The sequence below is a fragment of the Crotalus tigris genome, unplaced genomic scaffold (genome assembly GCF_016545835.1).
Source record: "Crotalus tigris isolate CLP2741 ecotype Arizona unplaced genomic scaffold, ASM1654583v1 scf7180000017601.7605149639:7615979, whole genome shotgun sequence".
Lineage (NCBI taxonomy): Eukaryota > Metazoa > Chordata > Lepidosauria > Squamata > Viperidae > Crotalus > Crotalus tigris.
In genome coordinates this window covers 2,912,593-2,936,245 of record NW_024096505.1, presented here as the reverse complement: position 1 = coordinate 2,936,245, position 23,653 = coordinate 2,912,593, and the positions used below count along the sequence as shown (strand labels likewise).

At 38.9% G+C, this 23,653-nt stretch overlaps 1 protein-coding gene across 3 annotated transcripts in view; it reads right to left on the bottom strand.

Annotated features, from left to right (window-relative positions):
* DSCAM (DS cell adhesion molecule) overlaps positions 1 to 23,653 on the bottom strand; it is a 351,016-nt gene that overhangs the window by 44,877 nt on the left and 282,486 nt on the right. The window contains exons 23-30 of one of the 3 annotated variants that reach the window (XM_039369292.1): positions 15,888 to 16,051; positions 14,935 to 15,033; positions 13,640 to 13,828; positions 12,698 to 12,988; positions 8,341 to 8,517; positions 4,703 to 4,733; positions 3,232 to 3,347; positions 1,044 to 1,193 (exon numbers count right to left, since the gene is read on the bottom strand). In XM_039369292.1, coding sequence (XP_039225226.1) covers positions 1,044 to 1,193; positions 3,232 to 3,347; positions 4,703 to 4,733; positions 8,341 to 8,517; positions 12,698 to 12,988; positions 13,640 to 13,828; positions 14,935 to 15,033; positions 15,888 to 16,051 — 1,217 coding nt within the window. Of the gene's footprint in view, positions 1 to 1,043; positions 1,194 to 3,231; positions 3,348 to 4,702; positions 4,734 to 5,373; positions 6,497 to 8,340; positions 8,546 to 12,697; positions 12,989 to 13,639; positions 13,829 to 14,934; positions 15,034 to 15,887; positions 16,052 to 23,653 lie in introns of those variants that run through there. The other 2 variants (XR_005559860.1, XM_039369305.1) reach the window with 2 other exon arrangements.

The window sequence follows — 23,653 nt, the reverse complement described above, 5'->3', positions numbered from 1 at the left end:
TTTGTTTTCAGTCTCTGTATATTAGCTAAGAGTAAACACCTTGTCTTCCAGTAGTTCTACAGCTGCTGGTCCTGGTTGTTCAACCAAGAGTTCTGGGTCCTATAGCTCATTTTTCATCAGATTCCACAAACTTCAGCATCTAGCATGATCCCTGTGACCCAGCTGATGATCAAGCCAGTATATGTTTCTGTAATGTATGTCTCATGGTATTTTTTTATGGGAGAGACACTCTTTGTCTGGCCCCTCTCCTTTATCTTATAAAGAAGATAAACTGTTGTTCAAACACAATGCAGTACACAGAAATAGATGCAGTATCTTACAGAATCACAAGGTTGGGGAAAAAAGTATTGCTATGATTGGGGTCAGCTTTTCTACTTCATTACATTTGAATCTCTAGCATAGCTCTCAGAACACTGAAGCCTCAGAACCACATGAAGGTAGTGTCTATCTGAGGGATCAAGGTAGTGCCTTACTAATATATTAATATTATTTAACCTCCAAATATGGCAGTGATTATCACTCGGTGGGGGTATCCAACGCTTATTGTATGTTTTAGTACTTTAGGAGGCTGCAAAACGTTTCAATTAAGATTGGAAACAGATTGTACCAATAATGTCGATCTGGCAATAGGCTGCTGATTTTCAGCAAGACGCTCTTAGGGTGCCCCACACAACCCAAAGATTGGCTATACTAGCACCAGAGAAATAATAGTCTTTGCATCATTTTTTAAAAAAATAATTGGACATATAAAGCATGCAAAAGAAAAAGGAAACAGCATATCTCAGACTAAGTAAACATATATTCAATCTTCCTCTGAATTAAAGTATATCCCCAAACACTTTGTCTGCAAATTCTAGACAAATTTTGAAGTTTTGTGCAATACACAATCACTTCTCCCCCTCCTGCCATAGAAATGTTATTCAAATGACTTGGTTTTCTTCTAGATATTTGTGCATTTTGCTCTGGAATTCTACCATAGTACAAAGACGACAACATGGCTTTTTTTCATTTTTTACATATTCCATTGAAAAAGTTGTCCATACTTGTTCCTGGTCTGGCATCAGAAACATCCACCAGTGGCCCAGTGGCTTGTGAGACTGACTGATAATGTACTGTATGAGTAACTGTCAATGATTTCTGTTTTGATGTCTCTCCAAAATCAGCATCGGTTAGCAAGACTGTAGATCTGTCATCTGTGGGAAAGAAAATACATGTTTATGATGTCTTCTTTTGACTAAGTTTATAAAAGAATTAAGAATTTATTTTTTATTATCTTGCTGTATAAAATAACGTATGAATTTTGATTATATTTTTATTTGGTTCCTAGTAAGTTTAAAAATCAAAGAACCATTCCTTTTTTATATCTGAACCAACCCATATATATTTGTGATTTCTAATTCTTAGGGTAACCACAAGAAAAGATAATTATATTATCCATTATGTGATGAGTTTAATTAATGCTGTATAATCTAAGTAAGCTACAGAAAAGAAAACACACACAAAACAAAGTTGTACATGTTGTGTCTTCTTACTCAAAATAAAAACTAATTATGATCTTGATTCCATCAAAATTGTGTTTGGCTATGAGTTACTTGATCTTGTGTGAGGATATCTCTCATGGTTTCATTTGTATAATGCATTAATAAACTAACAACTTGCCATTCTCTATTTTTAATTTCCAGACTAAAAGCTGTGGCAAACTTTATTTCTTCCCGACCACTGATGTATCCAATTGTATAAACACAATCCTATTTTTTGGAGGGGTATTATTTTAACTAACGTACATTTTAGTAACCTATCCTGAAAAATAATGGGAACTAAGGATTACTGAGAGCCAATCTGGCATAGTGGTTAAGACAGAAACTGGGAAACCATGAGTTCTAGTCCCACCTTAGACACAAAGCCAGCTGGATAATCTTGGGCCAGTCTCTCTCTCAGCCCTACGGTGAAGAAAGCAATGGCAAACTATTGCTGAAACATTTGGCTAAGATAATTGCAAGAACTAGACCAGGCAATCACTCTCAAAAACTGGACTCAATGATACACTTACACAAAAGATAGCTGATGTAATTCCAAATTAATTTTAGAAAATTTCCAAGTTAATTGCATGTTTGTGGGAAGACAGATGTGACTCAGAACTGAAAATGGAGGAGGAATTGTCTGGCCCATCCCAACCAATTATTTCATTAATTATCACACCTATTTAGCTTTGGTATACTTGGCCTGCTACTAGCATTTCCATACCAAGAAGTAAGATTAAAACCATCCTTATATATCTCCTGCATTCCTGAAATAAATAAAATACCAACAAGGATACAAGAGAATTATAAAGAAGATAAAGTGTTGGTCAAACATAATGCAAGTATACAGAAATAGATGCAGTATGTTACAGAATCACAAAATTGGGGGGAAAAGGTGCTGCTATGATTGGAGGCAGCTTTTCTACTTCAAAAGGCACTTGAGCAGTACTTGGACTTGAGCAGAGCAACTACCTGAGACCTGTCACTGTTGCCAGTGTTTACTAAGAAACAAGTGGTAGAGAAAATGATGTATCAAATATCTGTGTTAACAACAGCCTCCTCTCACCAGTTTTCTCAAAAAAGTATCTGACACAGAGATGCCCAATCCATGTTTTGCTCCACACCTTTCCCAATTACTGGCTATTTGGACATTATACCCTGATAATAGGAAAAGGTGAATGGCTTCATTCATTATTTTTTTGGGGTGTAATTAATATACTTTTGCCATCAAATATGCCTAGAATATGCACAAAAATATGATACTACTTCCCCAGTTTAAGTCAGTTCAGTTTTCTGATGGAGCTTCAGCGCATGCAGAGTCTGTATGTGTGATACACTGAGACTGTGAAGATTGGGGGGGGGGTTACTTCATCCCATAAAAAATAATTTAAAAGGAAAGTTGAAAGGCTTTACAGCTTTCCTATATGTTGCACAAATGTGAACATTTTTCCATGAATTATTCTTAATTTTAAATTGCTTTACATTGCACTCTTATTGCCTGCACTGAACATAGAACATATTTCTGAGTAAGCATAAATAGAATTGTACATGAAAAATTTAATGCCACTCTTTACTGCTCAACAACAATCAAAAGCAGAACACATTAATTGTGGTGATTTGTCCCAACTTGTGGCAAATTATGTTCAAAAATTCCCAAAGGTATAGGTCCTATGTAATATAAATCAGACTAATGAGGCTATTGACAGCTTACCAATAGTTTCCATTGTATCTCTCTCTTCAATGAGAAGCTGAGCTCTGGGAATATCTATATGCATCCTCAATGTCTGTTGCTGCTTGTTAAGTGTATCCGATGTCCTTGTATTCTTGCTAAGTATTCAAGAAAGTACAAGGAAATTTAACTAAAAGGGGATATATACTTTAAAAACAAAATACAATAAAGTGCTATTATTTTAAATGAATTAAAGTTCCCCCAAACTCTTATTCTGAGATGTTCAAACAAAATCTCTCCATACAATTTTTTTTTAAAATAAACATGCAAAATGTATTAATTTAAAGCAGGAGACAAAATGGTTAGGACACAAAAAGAGGATATGATTTGAAAAGCTTTACATGATTTCATGTTTAAAGAATATAACCTTTAAATAGTTATTGCCCCTGTACTATCTACTATTTTCAGGCAGACTTACTTTTCTCTCATTAACCCACAGTGATATGATGACACTGTAGTCTTACTGTATTTTAGGAACGGTAAGCGGTAATCGTAATTCTCAGATGCAGGTTGGTGGACAAATAATTTAGGACTAAGTTGGAAATAATTCTGATAACCTCCATTAGGCAAGAGTTGCTGTGACAGTGGGAGTCGAGAGGTTGCTGCTATTGTTTTAACTGAATGCTTTGTTCACAGTAGCAAGTGGAAGGCTCCACAATGGACCCTAGATTCTTTGAATTTACAGGCTCGGAAACTGGTTCTCAATAGAATTATATTTATCTATAAAATAATTAGCAGGAACACAAAATGGATGGGTTTCACAGAATTGCAGAGAACGTCTGAGAATATTGCAAGGGTTTATCTTACAGAATTTGTCAAAAAATTAAAATTAATTTCTAACTTCTATTTTCATAAAAGGACTAGTTAATACAAGTAATACTCATCTTAGGACCGTTTGTTCAGTGACTGATCAAAGTTATGATGAAGGTTGAAGTTACAGTCATGTAAGGTCTTCACTTAACAACTGCTTATGATGGCAACTGGAATTATTGTTGCTACAGTAAGTGATGTACTCAAGTGTCAGTCAGTGTTCAAGTCAAGTTGTCTACAATCCTTGCTTTTTCTATCACTGTCCTCCTAAGTGCTTCAATGAAATTTTAATGTGGTTGAAAAGTATTAACTTTTTTGGGAATAATCAAATTATCTGTACTTAACCAAACCAAATAAATATAATTAATTTTACATTGAATTATATTAAATTACATTCAATTTTTATTCAGATTGCATTTAACCTTGGCTCTATTAGCCTTGCTCACTAACTAGTCCCCTCAATGCAGAAAAAGACGTGCATCTTTGCTGAGGATTATGATTAGAAGTTTCTTTCCTTATTCTGAAATGTATAAATAGGATGTTCCCAATGGAGGCACACATTTTGAACTAGTCCAAGGCCTTGACTCATGGATTCAATTTTTTTTAATTAATGGCTGAATTCTGCATATTTTACTATTCTTACCTCATAAGCATTTCAGCCAAACTTTTTGCATCTGAAAGAAAAAAAAGGCAGGAGAAATAGAAGCATTATGTAAACAGCTAATTAGTACTTATATTTGCATAATAATCCCCAAACAATCTAATAACGTTACCAGATAGAGGCTTTTATCTTGGCTGAATGCGGATGTGGGAGAGCAGCTTGAATATTTAATCCTTCTAAGTCTGAATTGCTACTAATAAGGAGGTAAAAGACATTGGATCTGGTGAAATTGGACCCACAATTATATACGAGGTGGCGCAGCAGTTAGAGTGCAGTACTGCAGGCCACTTTAGCTGACTGTGTTCAGCAGGTCAGCGGTTCAAATCTCACCGGCTCAAGGTTGACTCAGCCTTCCATCCTTCCGGGGTAGGTAAAATGAGGACCCAGATTGTTGGGGGCAATGTAAATATATATATATACATTGCTTACTGGTGTACACCGCTTAGAGAGTGCTTGCACTTAAAGCGGTATATAAGTCTCATAAATAAATAAAATAAATAAATCATAAATAAATGATATATGTGTCCTATATACACGTATATGTCTCTGGGTGTGTATGTATATGTGTATGCACAAAAAAACATATATGGATACCAACAAAAACAGGATTTAAAATTTAGGGAATAAAGATTATTTAATAAATATGTGTTTACCTATTAACAAGAAGTTTAATTATTTATGACAACTTCTTAGACTATCTGCTATGACTGCAATAGAAGGTTAAGAAATTTGTATCAATTTTACTAATGTACATTATTCATGAAGTTTATTTTGATAGACTTTAATTAATTTTATCACATTATTCTGAAAGCTACTTATTACATTTAACTGTTAATGTCATTTTAATAATTAAGAAATTACACTTTTAATTATGAGCAAAAATTCATATTTATAGAGTCATGAGGTTATTTATTATGTTCATGTGCAATGCAGTACAGCAAATATATAGCAGAAGTGTCATATTAATCTATGGTGGCAAAAAAACAATAACAGATTTTTTTGCCAACAACCTATGTTTTTTGCCAACAACCTATTCACAGGAACAATACATATTGTTAAGGCTGCTGCCTGTTTAATTAAAAAAAATAAGGAATTTAAGTGAGTTTGTAATTAAGAATTGCAATTTCGGGACAGGAAACAGAGGAGGAGATTTGTTAACCTAAAACAGTACATGAGAGAGCAGAAGACACTTTCACTCATATATCTTAAAAATAAACTTTCTCATGGCCTATGATCAAGGCAGTGTAATATCAGAAGCCATATTATAGAAACCAAGGAGTAAGAAAAAAAAAATATGAGGAAAGATGTTCCAAGATCTAAGGCACAGTAAATCACAGAAGCAGATTAAGGAGTGAAAGGATTTAACACAGTTACAAGATAACCCAGTCCAGATTCAGAATAAATCTGAATTCAAAAGGAACAATATGGCAGTTCATGGCAAAGAGTTGTTACTAAGGTCAAACTCAACCCTTGTTCTAGGAACTTTAATTAGCAGGGATTATTTTATTTTTGCTAGATCTTAATGGTTTTAAGATTTGATAGTTAATCAAGGTTTGCTAATTCATCACTATCAGACAGGTTAGTCAATTTTGCAGGATGCTATTGATTAGCAGTGTGATTTCTCTCTGATGGCTCAGAGACAGATTGTTCTCCCAAAATAGGCTGGCAGTCTCTTAGGTTCATGTCTTCTTCCTCTTCCTCTGAAGTATACATGAATGCAAGTGATCTTGGTTCCATATAATGCTAAACCATAATGGATAGGTTTCACCCATCATCCTAAGGCAAAAGCAAACAAATTACCTTATAATTAGCATAATGATCTATGATCAGTTCAAAAGTTTGCTCCCTAATTAATATTTACCTATACAGAGATAAAGTCAGTATCCAGAAGATACATGGAACAGTTAAGTTACCTCTTTTCTGTTAACCTTTTTTTATCCAACATCTAAGATATGAATAATCTAAAATTTTACTGGATGTGACATATTTAGAACACAGAATATAAGGTTATTATCAACTCCAGTAACGATGTCCACAAAGAAGCAGCACAATCAAGAATTTAGACATGTTGGAATATTAAATTTAATTATACAATAAACTTCTTCTACTATGTAAAGAAGACACTGCTATAGTTGGAAAGACACAATTATGAGACCCAGCTGCGGTCTTTGCTTTTACTTATTAGGATCTTGCCAGCTATTATTTTGAATTTTTCTGAGATACATTCTCTTGGGAAATTAACAGAACTCCTGCAGTTTTCACTTGAGTTCTGCCATATTCAGCAACATGCACAGTTCATTTTAAAATAGCTGTTTGGATGAACACCCTTTGGAGACAAGGAAAACATTGTTTTTGCAGCAGTTGGAACATGGGTTAAATCATCTACTCTGTCCCCTTCCCCAATCAACACTATAATTCTCTTGTTGTTCTGGCAATCAATCCTTTTGTACCTCAGGTAGTGCTTGCTGTAAAAACTAAGAGGAAGAAAGACAGAGCTAAAACTGAATCATCAGTAGCCAAGCTAACTTATACATGAAAAACAAATACACCAAAATAAATCTTAGTAATCTCTAAATATTTGCTAGCAGCAACATATAGAAAATGAACTTCACCTCATTCATATACACTGAATTTGCAACTTTTTCATCTACAAAGTTACAAGAAAGGAAAAATTTTCCTGCATAACTACTATTGAAATAATCTGAAATAGCAAAGTGATCATGACATTTAAAGTAATGTCATAAGAATCAATGGCATAATCTGCATATTTCTATAGGACCCTTTCCTTATACAGATGGTCCTCAACTTACAATCATTCATTTAATGATTGTTTGAAGTTGTGAGGGCACTGAAAATGTGATGTATGACCTTCCTTGCACTTATGACCAATTGCAGAATCCCTGCAGTCATATGATTTGAGTGCTTAACAACCAGCCTGTATTTATGACAGCTGCAGCATCCCAGGGTCATGTGAACATCATTTGTGACCTTCCCAGAGGTCCCAATCATTAGGGATCTGCTTTCTTTTCCTTTACAAAAGAAATTGTAAAACCAGGTATGATTCAATTAATGACCACATACCTTAGTGATAAAAGGTCCAATCCCAACTGTGGTCATAAGTCAAGGATTACCTGTACTACTACAAGAATGTTTGGTTGCTGATCAACTTCTTTTTATTCTATAACTCTCTGATAGAATTGGAATGTTACATATTTACATGTTACATGCCAAGATAAATCTTTAAATTCTTTAAAATATGCTCTTTTAGAATTGTATTATTGACTATTGTTGTTACTGCAGCAAACATACCTAATACTCCTGTCACCTATTTTCCAAACAGCAACCCTATGAGATGGATTAGTCTGAGAAAGAGTGGTCCAAAGTTCCCAGAGCTGGTTTTCATGATCAAGGGAGGCCTAGATTTCACAGTCTTCTACTTTCTAAGCCAGCACCTTAACCAATATACCAAACTCTGCTTACTGGATATGGGAAACAGCACTCTCACTATTTCTGTAATATGAGAACCAGCTTAATGACAATTTATTCTATTCTGTGTAAATCTGCACATTTTATATAGAAACTACAATACATGTAAGGCAATATTTGATGTTGGTTCTTACCTCTGAGTCTTTTCAGTCTCTGTTCCCTCCGTCTCCTTCTTACAACCAGCAGAAGCACAAAAAGCAGCAAGACCCCAACCAAGATACAGGAAATAGTCACCAGCATCTTTAGCCCTTCATTGGTTGCCAGACCTTCCTCACTTTGGACAACTGATTTAATGAGTGGAGGGATTGTACCTGGAAACAGTGTCATGACATTAGATGCCTATCAACGAAGAGAAAAGGTTGATTTTTAAGTGACTACGGTGCACAGAAGCTGACCTGTATGTTCCTAAGAGGTTCAATTTATTAGGAAAGCTTCGTCATTTTAACTTTGCATTATTTTGATGCAAAGTGCTACCAATTGCTTGCATTTGAAAGAAGAGACAAATTAGGCCATATTTATTGTCATGAAAAATGCTGGTTTTCTTCATAAAACTGCAAGCTTCCTTATAGAAATTGTAGGGAACAAAACACGGTATGCCCTTTAATCATAAGAATTAAATTCCGGCCAGAAAAATATTTTAGGAGTTATGATATTTACCTCTTATTTGAGGAAAGCATTACTAACTCCTACTACAAATCATAGTTCTAGGCAAAAAAAATGAGTTTTGTTGACATTGCTTCATCATGGATTTGTCAAGCTGGAGGAACTTGGTAAAGAAAGGAGAGAAAACTAGGAAGGTTTGCAAAACCTTAATAGCCTGATTCTCTACAATGAAAACCTATTAAGGTGTTTGAAATTTGCACAGCCAATGGAATTTTAAGATTTTGTTTTTTAAAAAAGAGTTTTTGTATATACAAAAGTCACAATTACTGAGTGTACTGGAAGGAAGGCAGACAATTATGTGGAGTGTGATTTGACATTTCAGGACCATGCCATAGGCATGTCATACGGAAACTACTGAGAAGCCTGCTTGCTCAACAAATGCTGGCATGGTCAATATGCTAGTCACAAAACACCGATTTACCAGACGGGCAATCATTTTATTTGATCCACAACATCTATCCTACCCTCAGGATAACCTCTATCAACCCACATCTCTTCTTGCCTTTTAGGAAATAATTGGATACTATTCCAGGCAAAAGAACCATCCATTATTTTTATTTTCAAAGACACTAAGTCTTAATGTCAAGAAAGATATTACTAGATTCTGATTCTTTTCTTGCAGCTTTCCATTACTGCTATTTTATTCAGAATAATCTTAACAAAGTCAAAGTCAAATGTAATGGAGAGTTCAGTGACTACTAAAGGAGGTTTCCAGACTTACTGATCTGAAGGGAACCATTTAGCGTGCTCTCACAGTAATGTAGTCATTTTCTTTTTCAAGCATTTCTGATTGTTTTATCTTGTTTCCCTTTTATTGTTTAATAAATTTTAAGATGCATAGGCAGGAAGGGACGGGCCAGTAGTTGAAAGAGCTGACATATATGCCCTGTGAACCTAATCTAAACTTTTCTTTTTAACAACAAGCAATTCTGAAGCTTGCTCTTCTCTTTTCCCAAAGTCTGTACCCTCACTAACCTAAGGCTTGGTCAATATGCATTATTATAGTAAAAAAAGAACTCTTTTGAATATGTTCTGCAGCTTTGCCATTTGGATAAATGATAAATGAATAGTTCACTATATTTTGTTGAGCCCTCAAGAGTGGGGAGTGGAGTAATATTTTGCTACTGAATTGAAGGAAGGTTGCAAGAAACAAAATAGATCAATTAAGATTTGCCTCTATACTTAATTATTTATTTTATTTATAAAACCCGTTAACCCATTCTCTATAGTGTTAAAACATCCAAATATCAATAATTATAGTGTATGATCTTTTTTTTTTAAATGAGGCTAAAGGATTCTTCTCCTTTTTTAAGGACACATGTGTGTTGGCATGTGCACAGAAGTGGAGATGCCAAAATTTTCTGTCCAGTGCTATTTCACTTCACAAATTATTCCTAATCCAGAAATTCTAGGCAGAAAATGAGGATTGGATAATTTCAAGGAATATACACATTTCCCATTCTGCAGTAGGCACAGAAATATCAATGGCCTGATTCAGATTATATAGTTTGAGGTTTTAGGCCTATTATATAGGTGGGTTTTAGGCCTAATACACATTTATGTTGCTTGAAAATGTACTACACTGCTAAAAGATTTGTCAGGATAATAATTTAACAGCTAAGCAGCTTATTTAAAGATGTAATGTAACGTGGATGATGCAATGATAGGATGATGCAATATTAGGAATGACTCAGCAGGGTCTGTGTCTGTGCCTTTAAGAGGCTGAGTATAAAAGGGGAGTTTTGTACTGGAGTTTTCTCTCTCTCATCCTTTTGACTGCTGTAATTGCTATGTATTGGAGTTGCTGTTTCACTATGTGTATGTATTTTATTTCTAGTGTATATTTGTAGATAGTGTAATATAAACCATAATTAAGTACAAACCACTGTCTACTGCATTTTCTCCTGGGTTACCTCAGCACAATAAGTCTGCGCATGCTCTGACAAGAGTTTAAAGTTTTGCTATGATTTTTAAAAAATTGAATGACTTCCTATGATAACTTATGTACAGTAAAGCCTTTTTGGAAATGTGGCTGGCACTTTGCTACTTTTCTAAAATTTAAATCACTAGTTAGCAAATCTATGCCTAGTATGAATTATCCAACAACACTGATTATTATACATTACTGAAAGCTTATTTACATGGTCTTTTGATTCTACACAAAAGCTAGCAGTAGATTTAAGTTCACTCATGTAACCATGGGTGTTCTAATTAGCTATTTTGGACCACGACCTTTTATACTTGTCCTGAAATTTGTAGTCATACTGAGGATGGCTCTTTTCATTTTTAGGGCCATTTTAAGGAAATGATATATCTTAAATTCTTAAATTTATATGCACATATAAATGACAGTTTTCACTGGACAGGAATAGATCAGCACCAATACAAATTCAACTAATAAACTGTCTGTAAATAGGTAAGGAAACTTAGATGAGAAGGGGTTTTTTTAGGATTATTCTCAAGCAATGGTTCTTAACGTGATTTTGGACCAACTACTTGAAAAGGATACCATAAATAATGTTTGTTAAATAACAAAATAAAAATAAAACTTATTTTTAAAAATGACCAAAATCTCAAGAAATTACTAAATCTTGCAAAATTTTGGCATCTTCCAAATTGTCATATGGAAATGAACAAATCTTATGAAAAATCTATCATTTTCATTCTTTAAGAAGAATAAAATATTTAAATCAGACACCACAGATTAACTGGTGCTGTATGGGAGTAATAAGCCATAATGTCAATATATTGTTCACTGCGACTTATGTGGTGATCTTCAAAAATTGTCAGTGACTATGTTATGTTCTACATGAAAGAGAAGATTAGGAACCATTGAGGTAGATAAATGGTCTGCTTCATAAAGGCTACAGCTCTTTGGACAACACATTCTTTAAACACAAAATGTTTCATACTGAATTCTGAATTCACAGCTTATTTTTGAAGCCCTGTAGTCAGTCAGTGCAGAAAATGGTAGGGTCATACATATCTTCAAAAAGGTGCTTTTCCTCAATGAAGTTCTAAGTGAAATGCCAACTACAAGTTACTTTTAAAAGTGAAGATATGTGTCTATTAAGAATTAGCACTTTTCAAGATTTATTCAAAGTCAGACCCCGGTCAGGTATGGAATAATAGTGTGGAGTCAAAAATGATTCAATTCAACAAGGGTATATAAATAAATCCTTCTATCTAGTAAAAAGTAAAACATGTAATAAAAAATCCTGGACAAGCTAAGCCAAGCCTAAATGTTGACACTACAGGGTTCATTTTCAAAGAGTGGGGAGAAGAAGGGAAACTAAAGCTGAAGCACCTGAAAAAAGCTAAGCAGGAAATTTCAAGTACAAGTCTGTAGCCACTCACTCTTACTCTCTACATAACTGTTTATTCTTCAAATTCAAAAGCAAGCCATGAAAGAAATCCTAATATTTTCAAACATTTGTGCCAGAATTAATGTTTTGGGTGCTTTAAGGGCGAAGAGTATGTTTCATAAGAGCAAGAACATAGAAGAAGCATTGAAAATTTGTTGGAGATCCTAAAGGAAAACAAAGGCATCCCACTTGTTCCCTGAAACATCTATCACAGAGATGAACTGTGCTGCTTAATAAGCTCCCTAAAACTTCTGATATAAATTCAGCAGTTCCATGTAAAAATGTTTCCATAAGATAAGGTATAAAATGGAATTTCAGCCTGCAAATCTTGTTACTGTTTCTTTCACAGCACACAAGGGCCATATCGCAAAACAAAAAATGAATGACACTTAGATTACATTATATGAAATTGAATTATTTGTGAATATTTTTGATTAAACAACAGTGAAATGAATGTACTTACTCCCATCATAGTTGAGTGTCGCAAATTTCGCCTGTTTTTCAGCACAGCCAGCACTGTTACAGACTCTCATCTGCAGCTCATACCAGGTTGCCTCCTGAAGATCATACACTATATATGATTTGGTAAGTGATGTTCGCTGTGCAGTAGTCCACACTGTTGTCCCAAATGGCCTGTATTCCAGAATAAAGGAGGTGATTGGACAACCACCATCATTCCAGCCAATAAGGTTCAATCTTACTCGTGTGCTGTTAATACTGGCAAAGAGTTCTTGTTCTTTTGAAAATTGTGGCTCTACAAGAAAATATATATTTAAATTTTAAAAGTTATAATAGATAGATAGAAGACATAGTGACTTCAAGTCTTTTGAATGGGAATCTCTCTTTAATTTGCAAGATGGAATGCATTTTATTTGTTTGTTTTACTCTTGTGTAAGATTTTTTTTTAAAAAAATCTTTCTTCGTTTCCCTCTTTTTCATCTGCTATTCATAGCTATAGTTATTTAGGTTCTTTGTGTGTGATATTTCTGGGGAGAGGGTATACATTTGGTAGGAGATAATGGTGATTTAGAATGCAATTTCAAAGATTTTCAGAATTAAATGACTGTAATCTGTTGAAATTTAAGAAGCACGTGTTTCCCTTGAGACCTCTAATACTACATCCAGTGTGCAAGTCCACATATGGACCCAATATCTTTGTCAGATTAGAAAATGAAAAAGGAATCATCAAAAAAGAACAAAAATTCTAACTAATTGCAGTAACCAATATTAGAGGCATGGCCTAAGACTTCAGCATATACTGCATACTGCAGTAGAGATTGCTCAAGAAATTTGTTTCGTTCATATTTTATGGAAAATAATTGCCAGGTCCAACTTTTCAAACTATTTTGCAGATGGGAACTCAAATACTTAATTTAGAATAAAGGCAGGATATAATTTCAAATACCTTTCCCAAGTGTTTTGGCCTCTATGATCTCACTGATACGGCCTGGTCCCACTCCATTCTGTGCTGTCAGAGTAAACTTGTACCACGTGCCACACTTCAGTGTTTCCAATCGATAGGAACGTTCACTAGGGCTAATGGGAAAACTTCCCCATTGTTCGCTATTGTCCTCAGAATATTGCAATATATAACCTATCAAAGATTAAAATAAAAACAAAGCATAGTCCAATACTGCACAACACTCTGATTAATTATATAAATCATGGAGTATTTCTACATCAGAGGACTAAGAAGAACTTTGACATTCTTCTGCATCTTCTTGGATTTTTTTTTTTTTTTTAAAGTTGGAGACGGGGCTACATTTCTAGAATGTTGTGGGCTGCCAGTTTTAAATGGGATTACAGTCTCCCAGAAGAAGAAAGTTACAGCTTATAGAGCAGAACCTTGTTCTGGTTTTCCAATCAGGAACACTTTTTATTACCTTCAGATGATATGCCAATTGCATCCCTTTCTGGAACAAGATGATAAAATGATAGATTACATGCTGGTAACCTCCAAGGGTAGCAATGCACTCTGGGCCTTTGGGTTTACTCCAGAAACACTTACACTGATACTGCTCTGTCTGACAATTCAGTTTGATACAAAATACAAAGCACTAGTAATTAATTTAAAACCCTGTCTTAAGTTTAGGCTCCATGAGTATATTTACCTTTCTATATGAACTTCCAGTATTTACTGAGATCATCTGAGGAAGCTCACTTACAATTCTTATGAACTGATCTGGTGCTGCTTCAAGTTTGTTTTCTATACTGTAGCTGTTCTAGTTTTTTCAATTCCTCTCCTTGCAGAGTTGAGCATCCTTGAAACATATCCCTTTGAACAGGCTTGTGTTGATTACTTGTTATATTTAAATATTAATTAGTTTATTTGCTTTTATTTTTATTTTAACAATTTTAATGCTTTTATTTTATTCAGAGCTGTCAAGAGAATTCAGTAATTAACAATATCCCAAATTAAATATAATCTTGCTCAATAAAATCTAAATCAAGAATGCCAGTGATTTTTCTATAATCATTCTGGGGCATATCATCCAATGTTCTGTTAACTAAATAATCTCTGATTCATATGAGACACTATTATTCAAATCCTTACTGTCAAGTAAGTAGCCTTATTAAGATAACTGAACTTTTTGATAAGCAAAACTAACATAACCTTCTGTTGGGATGAAATAGCAACATGTAAGGCACTACTTTAAAAAAAAAACATTCTGGCATTGAAATGAAACTATTGAATGTTACCTCGAATAGAGCTGCCTCCATTGTCTCCAGGTATCCAGGAAAGAGTGATGGAGGAAGAGGTGGTTTTGGATACAGTAAGTCTAGGCTGGTCAGGTGGAACTGAATAAGACATAGTTAAAAGGAGAAATTAAGGATAGTTTGAGTAATCATTTGATTCTAAATACATTTCTCACAGAACTGAGGTGGAAAAATATGCAAATCATATCTGTCAATGTGTCTGCTAATATGACATCTTCAATTAACACATAGCAGGAACATTCATTTTCCTTGATTATTTAAATATTATATAATTTTAGCTGGCATTCTTAATCATAATTTTGCCCTTGTCTTTTCCACCACTACAGTCTCTGCATAATCATCTTTCAAGAGGCAGAGAAAATATTTTTTCCAACTATTCCTTTAGATCAGATGTGTTCCCCTTTTATATATGGCTGAACTGCAATTCCTAACATCGCTCACAAGTAGATCTACTGTTGGGCTCATGAAAGTCAGAACAATGCACTACTGTCCTCCATCACTTGTATGTCACTAAAGAGTAATTTCCATGTCAGTAAGTCACTACTGAGAGCTAACTTAACATGCTTTTTAATATAAAGCACTCTACTATGTTAACCTAGAAAATGGAGTTTATTCATGATTAAATCAGACATGGATAAGTGTTGTGTGAACACAGCAATTTAATCAATTCTTACAATTTGAAAGTTTCCTGTAATGCTCAGAATAAATCTGCTTCCATGTAATTTATATATACTGAGTCTAATTCTCTGAGCCAAAGAACATATCCACTCTATAGCCCTTTAGATATCTGAGAGCTTATATTATTCTCCTAGTTGCTTTCCAGGGACACACTATGACTTTTCATTTTACATCTTGAAATGTTCTATTATCCTGATAATAATAAAAATTCCTTAAGCTAAGAAATAGTTGCAGTAAAAGAAACATTTTTAACTTACCTTGAACTTGCAAATTCAAAATAATTTCATCTGATCCCCAGTTATTAGTAGCCACACAACTGTAATATCCTGAATCTTCTGCTTTCACCGTATGGATAACAAAGCTGCCATTGCTAAAGATGCTTCTTCGCCCATCAATCATCACTAGACTGGGTGTCCCGTTACTGCCTCACAGGAAGTAAAAATCATACATTAAAGAAGTTACAACCAATATAACTTAGATCTGGGGTTAGTTTAAAAAAAAAAAAGGGGGAGAGTGAAATACCTGGAAAGAAAATCTGTCAGCTCAATAGCGAGATTATTCAGGTTCAATGATACAAAACTATATATATAGGGACTTCGTCGAAACGTCGCCAAGACACTTCCAATTTTACGTGGGAGAAAACCCGAACAACCAAAGACCTACACACACACACACACACACACACACACACACACACACACACACACACACACACATATATATATATATATATATGTCCTTAATAGTTATAAAAATACGAATCCCGGGCATATTTGTTCAATGATGCAATCTTCGATCTCCGGGAAGAGTATACTCCAGTTATTTATTGTTAAAACCACATTTAAAACAATAAAAACAGTTATATACAAAAATTAAAACAACTTAGCTTTCGCTGGTCCTCTGCCAGCGTCCTCAGAGTGGGGCTTAGGGGATGGGAAGTTCTTTTTATCCCCTTGCTGATCCAATTGCCTACTCATTGCCCTCGTGACAGGGCCACTCTTCCTGATTGCTCGTGACTGCCTCAACTGTTCCGCCCTCTCTTTTTTGCACTCTAACCTGGTATTTTCTTGCTTTGTCATCCTTGTGCTGTCTCCCCCTCCCTGTGCTGTTATCAGTAGCATGTTCCTGGGCTGCTGATCTGCCTCCCGTTTTTGCATACCATTGCCCGTTCCTATTACAACTCCTTCCTCCAACCCCCCTCCTCTCCCAGCCTGCCGATTCATACACCCTTTGTTGTCCATTCCTGTCATCCTTCCCCCCCCTTCCTTCAACCCTCCCACCTGTTGATTAACATGTTGCTCCTGCCTTTCATCAACCATCCTTATTGATGTTCTCTTCCTCAATATCTTTTCCTTCCTGATCCACTGCTCTACCTGCTGTTCCTGTTTACCCTCCTCCCCCACTGTCCATCTTCCCCTCTCCAATATCCTCCCCATCATCTGCTGACTTACCTGTTGTTCATCCATTTCTGTACATCCTCTCTTTTCTAGCATTCCTCCTTCTCTAACCTGCCATCCTACATGCTGTTCCCACATGCCAACATCCATTCCTGTTAAATCCTCCTTCTTAAGCTTTCCTCCCCCCCAATCTGCCGTCCTGCCTTCTATTCTTATCTGCCCTTCTCCTTTCCTGTCAGTCCCCCCCTCTCCTGTTTCCTCCCCCCCTCTCCAATCCACTGCTCTGTTTGCTGTTTCTTCCAGCATTCTTCCTTCCCTTACCTGCTGTCCTACATACTGTTCCCATTTACCGACCTGCGTTCCTATTGGACTCTCCTTCCCAAACTTTCCCCCCCTCAAAACTGCTGTCCTGCCTGTTATTCCTGCCTGCCCTTTTCCATACCTATCAACTCCACTCTCTCCTGTTTCCTCCCCCCCCTCTAATCTGCAGCTCTACCTGCTGTTCCTGACTATTCTCCTCCATTCTTACTCCCTTCTCAAATATCCCCTCTCCACCCGTGAAGCGTGCCTCGTCTTTTCTGTTCTTTTCTGTCTCCCCCTCTCTTTTGATCAGTCCCCTGGGGTTGGGCATACGCCCCCCCCCCGTGTTCTGGGCCGTACGATCAATTCCGATGTTCCCAAGAGTCTTCCCTGGTCCCCTTCTCCTTGCAACTCTCCATCATATCCGCCTCCTCTTCCTTTACTACCCTTACCTATCTGTGACCCTAATGTTCCCTCATCTGTCCCCACCTGTGATGTGTCTATGGGATCCTCCCTATGTCCAGTCATGTAGTGAATACCACCCCCACCAGTCCTGGTTTTGCCTCTGACAATCGGCATCTGTCTCTTGGCATGCTCTTCTTGCACTCTAAGTGCCTGGTACGCCGGGGGCAGTTCTATACATCGGTTGATGGAGTCTGTGTTGGAGAACCAGGCCTCCTTTAATAAGCGTCCTCCTTTGGAGGCGTCCTGGGCAATGGCTTCTGCCTCCTTGAAATCAAAAGAATGTCCGGTATTGATCATGTGCGTCCATATTTGAGAGTACTGCTCCTGCCTTCTGACAGCCAATTTATGTTCATGTATCCTCGTTTTTATTCGTTTGGCTGTCTCCCCTGTATAATTACATTGGCAGTCTTTGCAATATTCCCGGACATACAATTCACAGCGGAGGAGGAGGCCAATGGCAGCTTGGCCTTCCTAGACGTTTTGGTTACACGTCAAACCAATGGTGCCCTCCATACGACAGTGTACAGAAAAGCCACTCACACTGACAGGATGTTGCACTATATGAGCAATCACCCAGCAGCCCATAAGATTTCATGCGTTAGAACATTATTTGCACGTATAGACACGCACTGTAACACCAGGAGGGCTAAGCAGAGGGAGCGTGCACATCTTTATCAAGTATGTAAGTGGAATGGCTATCCAACTAGCTTTATTCAGAGGTATAGCAAATGTCAAGAACCCCACAGGGCACCGAATGATCCAGGGACAATGGTCCGAACAACAATACCGTATGTCCAGGGAGTATCGGAAGCAACAGCGCGCATATTGGCACCTTACAATATTAAAGTTGCTCACCAGCCTGATCAAACACTCCGGATGAAAGTCATGCGCCCCAAAGAGCCGTTGCCGAAGGAAGAAAGATCAGCGGTCGTATACAGAGTGCATTGCAAAGACTGCCAATGTAATTATACAGGGGAGACAGCCAAACGAATAAAAACGAGGATACATGAACATAAATTGGCTGTCAGAAGGCAGGAGCAGTACTCTCAAATATGGACGCACATGATCAATACCGGACATTCTTTTGATTTCAAGGAGGCAGAAGCCATTGCCCAGGACGCCTCCAAAGGAGGACGCTTATTAAAGGAGGCCTGGTTCTCCAACACAGACTCCATCAACCGATGTATAGAACTGCCCCCGGCGTACCAGGCACTTAGAGTGCAAGAAGAGCATGCCAAGAGACGGATGCCGATTGTCAGAGGCGAAACCAGGACTGGTGGGGGTGGTATTCACTACATGACTGGACATAGGGAGGATCCCATAGACACATCACAGGTGGAGACAGATGAGGGAACATTAGGGTCACAGATAGGTAAGGGTAGTAAAGGAAGAGGAGGCGGATATGATGGAGAGTTGCAAGGAGAAGGGGACCAGGGAAGACTCTTGGGAACATCGGAATTGATCGTACGGCCCAGAACACGGGGGAGGCGTATGCCCAACCCCAGGGGACTGATCAAAAGAGAGGGGGAGACAGAAAAGAACAGAAAAGACGAGGCACGCTTCACGGGTGGAGAGGGGATATTTGAGAAGGGAGTAAGAATGGAGGAGAATAGTCAGGAACAGCAGGTAGAGCTGCAGATTAGAGGGGGGGAGGAAACAGGAGAGAGTGGAGTTGATAGGTATGGAAAAGGGCAGGCAGGAATAATAGGCAGGACAGCAGTTTTGGGGGGGGAAGTTTGGGAAGGAGAGTCCAATAGGAACGCAGGTCGGTAGATGGGAACAGTATGTAGGACAGCAGGTAAGGGAAGGAAGAATGCTGGAAGAAACAGCAAACAGAGCAGTGGATTGGAGAGGGGGGGAGGAAACAGGAGAGGGGGGGACTGACAGGAAAGGAGAAGGGCAGATAAGAATAGCAGGCAGGACGGCAGATTGGGGGGGAGGAAAGCTTGAGAAGGAGGGTTTAATAGGAATGGATGTTGGCATGTGGGAACAGCATGTAGGATGGCAGGTTAGAGGAGGAGGAATGCTAGAAAAGAGAGGATGTACAGAAATGGATGAACAACAGGTAAGTCAGCAGATGATGGGGAGGATATTGGAGAGGGGAAGATGGACAGTGGGGGAGGAGGGTAAACAGGAACAGCAGGTAGAGCAGTGGATCAGGAAGGAAAAGATATTGAGGAAGAGAACATCAATAAGGATGGTTGATGAAAGGCAGGAGCAGTTAATCAACAGGTGGGAGGGTTGAAGGAAGGGGGGGAAGGATGACAGGAATGGACAACAAAGGGTGTATGAATCGGCAGGCTACAGGTGGGGAACGGGTTGAAGGAGGAGGGGGGGAAGGATGACAGCACAGGGAGGGGGAGACAGCACAAGGATGACAACAACAAAGAGTGCAAAAAAGAGAGGGCGGAACAGTGGCAGTCATCAGAAGAGTGGCCCTGGAGGGCAATGAGTAGGCTTGGATCAGCAAGGGGATAAAAAGGCCCCACTCTGAGGACGCTGGTTGGTAGGCGGAGTTGTAATAGAAACGGGCAATGGTATGCAAAAACGGGAGGCAGATCAGCAGCCCAGGAACATGCTACTGATAACAGCACAGGGAGGGGGAGACAGCACAAGGATGACAAAGCAAGGAAAATACAATGTTAGAGTTAAATTTCTTGTCACAGGCAATCAGAAAGAGTGGCCCTGTCACGAGGGCAATGAGTAGGCAATTGGATCAGCAAGGGGATAAAAAGAACTTCCCACCCCCTAAGCCCCACTCTGAGGACGCTGGCAGAGGACCAGCGAAAGCTAAGTTGTTTTAATTTTTGTATATAACTGTTTTTATTGTTTTAAATGTGGTTTTAACAATAAATAACTGGAGTATACTCTTCCCGGAGATCGAAGATTGCATCATTGAATATATATATATATATATATATATATATATATATATATATATATATATATATATATATAGAAATAAAAACAAAAATGCGACTCTTGGGGGTATTCATATTGTCAAAATAATGATCACCAAGAGAATATCTATCAAAAATAGAATTTAATCCACCAAGCTTTCGTCAAATACATTTGACATCGTCAGGGTTAAAAGGCAAACGCCGGGGGAAGTCTTATATACAGTTGTTTAATGCCTGTTTCCGGCTCTTGGAGCGTGTCATCGGCCCCAGCTGATCGAGTTGAGTCTCAAGCGCACGCCCCACATCAGCATCTATCCTCTTTCCATTGCTAATTTGCATTCTGTCATACGTTACTCCGTTAGCTGTTTCAGAGTTGGGGGTCAGGATCTTTTTGTCTCCCCTGCTCATAACTCCCCCACCATCCCACACACGGCTTCCCTTAGGGAGCGGGGGTGGGCAATTATTTAAATTGCTTCCAATATCCCTGCAAGCCCCAAGACCACTTTGATCTTGTTTATCTATCCCTCGGGGTTGTAACGCAGGCTCATAGTCACCACCCATGCTATTCCTCCTCCCCTCCTCCTTCCCGTGAGTTCTCCTAAATGATCTACTGTTCGTTTCCACGCTCTCTCCCTTGCGCACACTCAAGATGTTTTCTGCCATTGTCCCATTGTCAGTGCCTTGTTGTTCCGTCCATTGTCGGTAAGCACCATTCCCACTCATCCCCAATTCTCCATTCTCACTCCGTACGGGGCTCTTCCCCTTTAATTGCAGTCGCTGTTTCACTCCGCAGCTTTGTGTTGAGAATGTCAGAGGGGGGTGCCTTCCTCTGCTCGACTGCGACCGGGTTATCATAATGTGCCTGGTAGTATCCTCAAAGGGGGATTCATCCTCGTTCTCATCGTCCTCGTTAGACTTTATTATATTCCGTTTTCCTTCCGGTTCCTCAAGCCCCACTCCATCTCCATTCCGTCCCAAAAAGAGTCTGCTCCCGGCGGTCGTGACAAACCTAGCCGCAGTTGTCCGCTGAAGTTAGTCTGTTGTCGGTCCGGGAGGGAGGAGCTGTCAATAGAGGCTCCATCGGTGTAATTACGCAGGGAGGGGGGCCGGGCGGTATTTTTTTGATTACAAGTTTTTTGATTGGGTCCCCTCCACACGTTAGTACGGTTGCTGGCACTCCACATTTTCAGAGCTTGGTGCGCTGCACACAAGTCTACGCGCCGATTGATGGACTCCGTTCCTGAAAACCATGCCTCTTTCAGTAGGCGACCTCCTTTTGTCGTGTCGTTGGCCAAGATTTGGGCATTCTCAAAGTCAAAGCAATGGTCGTATTCTGCTACATGGGCCCAAATCTGCGAATGTTGTTCGCCTCATCTAATAGCCAACCTATGCTCATGTAGACGAGTCTTAAGTCTTTTTGAGGTCTCGCCTACATAATTACTCTGGCACCCCGTGCAGTTGATCTTATAAACTATAGCTGATCTCTCGGCGGTAGGGAGCTGGTCCTTGGGGCGCATCACTTTAGCTCGTAAGGTCTGGGTAGGTTTGTGGGCTACCTGTATATTGTGGGGTGCCAGAAGCCTGGCTGTGGCTTCTGACACATTACTAATGTACGGTAGAGACACCCGTACGGTTCGTGTCCGGGGTTCCTCTCTTTGCTGTCCGTTTCGGGGGTCTGATACCATACTGTGTCGCTTAATAAACCTTAGGGGGTACCCATTCATCCGGCATATGCGGAATAGATGTTTTCTTTCTTCTGCCTTAGACTCCATGGTGCTGCAGTGCGATTGCACCCGTTTAAACAAGGTCTTAATGCAGCTGGCTTTATGGGAGGCCGGATGGTTGCTATGGAAGTGGAGGATTCGGTCCGTATGGGTGGGCTTCCGATAGACCTTGGTGTTCAAAGTTCCATCTAAGGAACGTTGGACCAATACGTCCAAAAAGGCTATCGAGCCCCGGATCTCCTCCTCCACCGCATATGCCGGATGAATGGGTACCCCCTAAGGTTTATTAAGCGACACAGTATGGTATCAGACCCCCGAAACGGACAGCAAAGAGAGGAACCCCGGACACGAACCGTACGGGTGTCTCTACCGTACATTAGTAATGTGTCAGAAGCCACAGCAGGCTTCTGGCACCCCACAATATACAGGTAGCCCACAAACCTACCCAGACCTTACGAGCTAAAGTGATGCGCCCCAAGGACCAGCTCCCTACCGCCGAGAGATCAGCTATAGTTTATAAGATCAACTGCACGGGGTGCCAGAGTAATTATGTAGGCGAGACCTCAAAAAGACTTAAGACTCGTCTACATGAGCATAGGTTGGCTATTAGACGAGGCGAACAACATTCGCAGATTTGGGCCCATGTAGCAGAATACGACCATTGCTTTGACTTTGAGAATGCCCAAATCTTGGCCAACGACACGACAAAAGGAGGTCGCCTACTGAAAGAGGCATGGTTTTCAGGAACGGAGTCCATCAATCGGCGCGTAGACTTGTGTGCAGCGCACCAAGCTCTGAAAATGTGGAGTGCCAGCAACCGTACTAACATGTGGGGGGGACCCAATCAAAAAACTTGTAATCAAAATACCACCCGGCCCCCCTCCCTGCGTAATTACACCAATGGAGCCTTTATTGACAGCTCCTCCCTCCCGGATCGACAACAGACTAACTCCAGCGGACAACTGCGGCTAGGTTTGCCACGATCCGCCGGGAGCAGACTCTTTTTGGGACGGAATGGAGATGGAGTGGGGCTTGAGGAACCGGAAGGAAAACGGAATATAATAAAGTCTAACGAGGACGATGAGAACGAGGATGAATCCCCCTTTGAGGATACTACCAGGCACATTATGATAACCCGGTCGCAGTCGAGCAGAGGAAGGCACCCCCCTCTGACATTCTCAACACAAAGCTGCGGAGTGAAACAGCGACTGCAATTAAAGGGGAAGAGCCCCGTACG